The sequence below is a fragment of the Mastomys coucha genome, unplaced genomic scaffold (assembly GCF_008632895.1).
Source record: "Mastomys coucha isolate ucsf_1 unplaced genomic scaffold, UCSF_Mcou_1 pScaffold1, whole genome shotgun sequence".
Classification (NCBI taxonomy): domain Eukaryota; kingdom Metazoa; phylum Chordata; class Mammalia; order Rodentia; family Muridae; genus Mastomys; species Mastomys coucha.
Window position 1 is genome coordinate 85,926,039 of NW_022196891.1, and position 7,500 is coordinate 85,933,538.

The window sequence follows — 7,500 nt, forward strand, 5'->3', positions numbered from 1 at the left end:
CAAAACACCATGTGAAAATATCAAAGTTCACATTGAAACCTGCAGTTCCTGTTTGTCATGTATGTTCTGAGTTCAGGGCCATTTCAGGTGTCAGGCCATTTGATTCACAGACCAAGACTTCCTGGTGAATTTAGTTTCCAAATTTAGTTTCATGCACTCATGCAGAAGACATTTTGATAGTATATGACACCCAAGTTCCCGGAAGTAGAAAGACACAAAACCAAAACTGTAATCCTTCCAGAGCCTCTGCTCCTTCCGGTATACAACCACTTCTCTATTATATGTTCAAAACTGTTCGTTTATCACAAGGGGTAAAACGTTTCATCTAAGTGATGCCAAAATGCATTTTACATGGCTAAAGGAAGTCCACAAACCCTCCTGTCCCTCTCCCCAACAGGAAACCAGAGTATGTGCAACTGTCTGCCCAGCAACTATGAAAGCCACAGCACATTGTGGCCAGTGTGACTTCAACGCCACCACCCATGTCTGCACAGTGACGAAAGGACCTCGCAATCCCACAGGGAAGAAAGCAGCAGAAGGGCTGTGCTCTGCAGCAGAGGAAATAGTTCATTCTGGAGACGTAAATACACACTCTTTCATAGGTAAGGGATGTCACCCGCTGCCCATGCTATGCCTAGTGAGAGGCTACTGCTGCTGCAGAGTCCATTTCTCTCTGGCAATCCCCTACATACCAATCAACATCAATCAGTTCCAGAATACTTTTAGGCCAACTTGTTGCACAGTAATCAATGGCATAATCTGGATGCACTCAAAGCCAGTTGGTTAGACTTTTAGACTTTTAGACTTTTTAAGTCTATCCTTCATCAAAAATAAATGCTATTTTGAATTAAATCCAAAAAAAAAAAAAAGAAAGAACAAGACATAAATAAGCTATTTGTGTGCCTTTCTGGAATTTTCCATTGATTGACAAATTAATTTCCATTCTCAAAGTTATAAGGCCACTTTCAGTGAGAGCAGCAAATGGAGACTGCCGTGCTTAGAGGTGGGAAGAACTGAGAAGCTTGTCAGGCGTCTCGTGAGACCCAAGAGCATTGCTCTGAGGAAGGAGACCACTCGGAGTGGGACTGTCCCCAAGATGGTGGGTCATCCTCAGAACAATCACCTTCACAGCCACTGAGATATCGACTTCTAACTACTATTTTGCACTTCTGGATTCGTCTAAGTAGAAGTACTTAGCACTCAGTACTGGCTGAGCTAGACTCGAAGCTCTGAAGAACTGAAGATTATTTCTCAACTAGCTCTGCTCTTTATTACAGTTTTATTATTTGAATGTTTACCAAAGTCCTTACAGAATATACTTGGTTGGTTTTTTTTTTTTTTTTTTTTTTTGAGCAAAAAGATGTGTGTGATACACATTGAGCCAGAGAGAGCCTGTTTAAATTACATAATTCATACACACTCTAGTTAAATAAACAAAGCAATGCTGTATTCAATATGGACCATCACCAGGCCTTACTTAACCACAGACAGTGAGCATGTCAAATTCCAAGAGTGGAAAGTTCCAGGTGGAATGCCAGACTAGACAAGAAATCTGACATAGGCAAGGAGAAGCCGGGGTAAAGTATAACCAACTGGCGTTGACTCCCAGTGCCATGCTAGGTAGTCAGCACTCCCTGTGTACCCCCAAGACACTCATCTAATGTGATCATAGGAGGTGAGGGAACGAAGGGCCGGACCTGGAAAGGGAGCTTGCTGTGGGAAGCTGACAGCCCCCATGCAATGTGATATATGCTGAAGCGTGAGATCTCAATGCTTCATGTGGGTGAGTGGCTTCCCTCAGAGCACTTGGCACCTCTCTCAAGTGGTGCTTCCCACCTGCAGCCCTCCATCACCCTGCTCAAGTCCAAGATGATAATCCTTGGTCCAGGCTTCCCCAGTGAGTCATGAGCCCCCTCTGTCCCTGCAGCATCTGGCTTACAAAGGCCGCCCACTTTCCTGTATGGCACTTACTGTAGACACTCACCCCATCTTTCCCACTAGCCTGACATGTTCTTTCAAATATGTTAGGACTTTACACATGACTCATAAACAAAACTTGTTTAATAAATGAAATAAACAAAATAACACTAGGAAAGGCTTCAAAACAGACCACAGTCTGACCGGCCTTCCCGTCTCCCACTGTCAGTTAAATATTGCCCCCATGGGCCCTCATTCTTAAATGATTGGGTTTCCATCCCAGAGATGGACCTGCTTTTATCTGCCACGTCGAGATTTTGAAGGGCTCTCCAAGCATACTTACAGGACCCTTCTTCCAAGATAAATAGATGTGCTGCCGGTGTGGCATGAGGGCTTTTAAAACTTACACTCCAGGTTGCTTTCCCTGCCAGAAAATGCTATAAATCGAACATGAGAAACAAACTTTATTTGTAGCAGTACTATGTATGGTAGAGGCCAGCCTCTTATCCAGTCTTAACAAGCACTCTCCCATGGAGCTGGTCCCCAGCCAGCTTTCATGTGTTTGTTTTGAAAGAGAGTTTCACTAACTTGCCAGGGCTGGCCTTGAACTTGCGACATAGCCTGAGCTGATCTTGAATTTATCATCCTCCTTGACTTGTTCGTGACAATTGTCAAGCACACACTAATGAATCCATTCACTGTGCACAGCATGCACTCAGGGCTCACCACTGGGATTAGATAACCTGTCAGGAGGCTCATCACTTCATTAACTGAATTTGTTAATTGCCTGGATTCATCAGTGTATGCTGTCAGATGTGGAGTTGGTAAAGATCTCTTCCCATTCTGTGTGCTATCGTTTTATCCTATGGCCAATGTCCTTTCCTTTTCAGCAGCTTTTCAGTATCAAGAAGTCCCATTTGTTAATGGTTGAGCTTGGTGCCTGTGCTATGGTTCTGTTCAGGAAGCCCTCCCGTTGGCCAACGCACTCAAGGCTGTTCCCTACTTTCTCTCTTATCAGGTTTTGTTGAAGATGCTTTCTTTTTTATCCCATTGTATGCTTCTGGCTTCTTTATTAAAAATCAGATGTCCAATAATTTATTGATCAATTTTATTTTTCTCTTGACTATCAGTCATGTATGAAAGCAGCCCTGAATGGTCTCTTGATTAAAAAAGAAATCAGATGTCCGTAGGTGTGTGGATTTATGTCTGGATCTTTGAATTCCATTCTATTGAACTCCGTTGATCAATGTGTCTGTGTGCCAATACCATGCAGTTTATGTTACTATAGCTCTGCAGCCCGGCCTTAGATCAGAGATGATGCCTTCAGAAGTTCTCATATTGTGCAAGATTTTTTTATTTATCATGGGGATATTTTTGTTTTGTTTTTTTTCATATGAAGTTGAGTATTATTCTTTCAAGGTCTGTAAAGAATGGTGTTGGAATTTTGATGATGGAGATTGCATTGAATCTATAGATTGCTTTTTGGTAGGATTGCCATTTTTATTGTGTGAATCCTACCAACCCATGATCATAGAACATCTTTACAGCTTCTGATATCTTTTTTAATGTCCTTCTTCAAAGACTTGATGTTTTTATTACACAGGTCTTTCATATGCTTGCTTAGAACTACCCCTAGATACTTTGTATTATTTGTGACTATTCTGAAGGCTGTTTACCTGATTTCTTCCTCAGCCATTTGTCATTTCTATATAGGAGCGCTACCGATTTTTTTTTTTTAGCTTATCTTATATCCAGCCACTTAGGTAAAGGGGTTTATAAGCTGTAGGAGTTTTAGGGTCACTTACAGATGCTAACATGTTATCTGCAAATAGCAATACTTTGACTCCATTCCAGTTTGTAGCCCCTTGATCTCCTTCAGTTGTCTTATTGCTCCAGCTAGAACTTTCAGCTGCTAGACTAACTAGATATGGAGAGAGAAGACAGCCTTGTCTTATTCATAGTTTTATGGAATTGCTTTGGGTTTCTCTCCATTTAATTTGGTATTGGCTCTAAGCTTTCTGTACATTGCCTTTATTATGTATAGTTATGTCTCTTACATCTCTGATCTCTCCAAGGTTCTTATCATGAAGAGGTGTTGGATTTTTGTCAAAGGCTTTTTTGACATCCCAATGAGATGATCATGTGGTTTTTCTTCCTTCAGTTTGTTTATATCGTGGATTACAGTGACAGGGTTCATGTGTAATTCTCTTTCTTTATTGAATCTTCCTGTATCCAGATGACTGTGGCCTCATAAAATGAATTTGACAGTGTTGCTTCTGTTTTTATTTTGTGGGATAATTTGAGAAGTATTGATATTATGTCTTCTTTGAAAGTCTGGTAAAATTCTGAGCTAAAACCATCTGACCCTGAGCTTTTTGCAGTTGGTAGACGTTTAACGACTGCTTCTCTTTCCTTAGGAGTTACTGGTATATTTAAATTGTGTAGCTGATCTTGATTTAACTTTGGTAAGTGGTATCTATCCAGAAATGTTTCCATTCATTTCAGCTTTTCCAATTCAGCACAGGTTTTTTAAATATAACCTAATAATTCTTTGGATTTCTTCTGTGTCTGCTGTTATGTCTTCCTTTTGTTTCTGATTTTGTCAATGGATATTCTCTCTTTGCTTTTGACTTAGTTTGGATAAGGGAGTGTCTGTCTTGTCGATTTTCTCAAAGAACCAACTCTTCTTTTCATTGATGCTTTGTACTGCTCTCTTCATTTCTATTTTATCGATTCCGCCCTGGGTTTGAATATTTCCTGCCCTCTATTCCTTTGGGTTGTGTTTGCTTCTCGTCTTTTTGTTTGAGAGCTTTCTGGTATGCTGTTAAGTAGCTAGTATGAGATCTCACTAACCTTCACAAAGGCACTTAAGTGCTATTAACTTTACTCTGAGCATTGCTTTCGCTGTGTCTCATAAGTTTGAGTGTGTTGTGCATTCATTTTTATTGAATTCTAGGAAGTCTTTTCTTATTTCTTTCTTAGCCCAATGTGATCATTGAGTAGAGTTGTTCAGTTTCCATGTGTTTGTAGGCTTCCTGTTGTTGAAGTCCAGCTTTAATTCATGGTGATCTGACATGATACAATCCATTATTTCAATTTCTAGTATCAGTTAAGACTTGCTTCATGGTCAAGTATGTGATCAGTTTTTAAGAATGTTCCATAAGATGCTGTGAAGGATTTCTGAGCGTGTGTGTGTGTGTGTGTGTGTGTGTGTGTGTGTGTGTTGTGTTTGAGTGATTGTTCTGGAGATATTTGATAGTTCCATTTGACTCATACTCTCTGTTTGCTCCATTATTTCTCCATTTAGTTTCTGTCTGGATGACCTGTCCATTGGAGTGGCATGTTGAGGTCTCCCACTATTAATGTGTAAAGTTCAATGTGTGATTTAAGCTTTAGTAATGTTTCTTTTACAAATGTGGCTGCCCTTGCATCTAAGGCATAGATGTTAAAAATTGAAATGTCATCTGGATTTTTCCTTTGATGAGTATGAAATTTCCTTCTCCATGTCTTTTGATTAATTTTGGCTTAAGGTCTATTTTGTTAGATATTAGATAGCTACACCAACTTGTTTCTTGGGTCCATTTGCTTGAAAAATCTTTTTACAAACTTTTACTCTGAGATAATGTCTATCTTTGATGTTGAGGTATGTTTCTTACATGCAAAAGGGTGGATACTGGTTTTATATCCATTCTGTTAGCCTGTGTGGTTTTATTGGGGAATTGAGTCCACTGATATTGAGAGATATCAATAACCAATGATTGTTAATTCTTAGTATTATTTTGTTGTAGTTGTTGATGGGGGTGGGGGTGGGGGTGCATGTGTACTTCCCCTATGTAGGTTTTGCTGGTTAAGACTATTTATGGCCTATGTTTTCATTGGTTTAGTTAGCTTCCTTGGATTTGTGTTTTACTTCTATAATTTTGTAGGGTTGGATATGTAAGTAGATATTATTTAAATTTGACTTTGTCATGAAATGCATTACTTTCTCCATCTACAGTTATTGAACTGAGTTATACTCAGTTTTGCTGAGTATAGTAGTCTAGACTGGCATCTGTGGTCTCTTAAGAGTCTTCATGACATCTGTGTGGGCCCTTCCGGCATTTAGGATCTCCATTGAGAAGTCAGGTGTAATTCTAATAGGTCTACCTTTATATGTTACTTGGCCTCTTTTCTTTGCAGCTTTTAATATTCTTCCTTTATTCTCTGTGTTTAGTGTTTGTGATAATTCTGTGGCATGGGACTTTCTTTTCTGGTCCAGTTTGTTTTATATTCATTAAGCTTCTTTTATCTCTATAGGCATATCCTTCTTTAGGTTATGAATTTTTTCTTCTATGATTTTGTTAAATGTATTTTCTGGGATCTTGAGTGTGGATCCTTTTCCTTATTCTATTCCTAATGTTCTTAGGTTTGGTCTTTTCACAGTATCCTAGATTTCCTAGATATTTTGTGTAGGAATTTTCTTAGATTTAACATTTTCTTTGACCAATGAATCTATTTTTTCTACCATATTTTCAACTCCTGAAAATCTTCCATTTCTTGTATTTCATTGGTAATACTTGAGTCTGAAGTTCCTGTTCACTTACCTAGATTTTTTTCAATTTCTAGAATTTTCTTAGTTTGTGTTTTCTTTATTGTTTCTATTTCTTTTTTCATGTCTTCAACAGTTTCCTTCACCTGATTGTTTGTTTGTTTGTTTGTTTGTTGGATCTCTTGGCATTCTTTAAGGAGTTTATTGACTTCCTCTATTTTTTGTTCATCTTTCCCTGGATTTGTTTAAGGGATTTTTTTTCCCAATTTCTTTGTTAATGATCTCTAGCATCATAAAGTTGATTTTAAGGTCATTTTCTTATGCTTCAGCTGCATTCAAATATTCATGTCTTTCTATTTCTAGTGGTGCTATACTCAACATCTGTTGTTGATTGTGTTCTTACGCTGGCATCTGTGCCTCTGGGTGTGGGTGATCAGAGTTCTAGATGCTGATTTCCGAGGTTGTCTTTGTTGAAGGGGTGTTTTGATCCTTGGTTTCTGTTTCCTCTTTGCTCTTCTGGTCTTTGTGGCCTGGATTGCTGATGATCTGCTTGAATGGTGATCCACTAGGAAGTCTGGGACCAGGTTAGGGGCCAGATTTCTGGCAACCAGCTTGGCCTGTGGTGCAGTAGGAGGTCTTTGTTCTTCTGACCGGTATGACCTGCACCTGGGCAACTGGAGCCTGGTAAGATTGGGGATAGGGACCCCTCTGCAGGGTGGATGGTAAAGTGGGGTAGAGAGGCTATGGAATGTGTCTTTGGGAACCTAGTCTAGAGAGTAAGGTAGTACAGCTGGCAGGTGCTCACTTACCTGTCCTTCTGACCCTCATCTTACTTTTGAGATAGGTTCTCCCACTGGTTGAGTGTTCTGGGATCCACCTGTCTCTACCCTACTCCACCCCCCCCCCCCCCCCCCCCCCGCATCCTCATGCTAGGATAGCAACACTGCTGAGCATAGCTTCTACCATGTATTCTGGATGTGGAGCTCACGTCGTCATGCTTATACAATAAGCACTGCACGGTCTGAGCTCTCCCTCCAGCCTCTCAGTTGCTACTT

General features: G+C 39.9%; 1 protein-coding gene across 1 annotated transcript in view; it reads left to right on the forward strand.

Annotated features, from left to right (window-relative positions):
* Ush2a (usherin) overlaps window positions 1–7,500 on the forward strand; it is a 689,504-nt gene that overhangs the window by 529,740 nt on the left and 152,264 nt on the right. Inside the window, 1 exon segment of the mRNA XM_031338301.1 lies at window positions 398–602. Coding sequence (XP_031194161.1) covers window positions 398–602 — 205 coding nt within the window.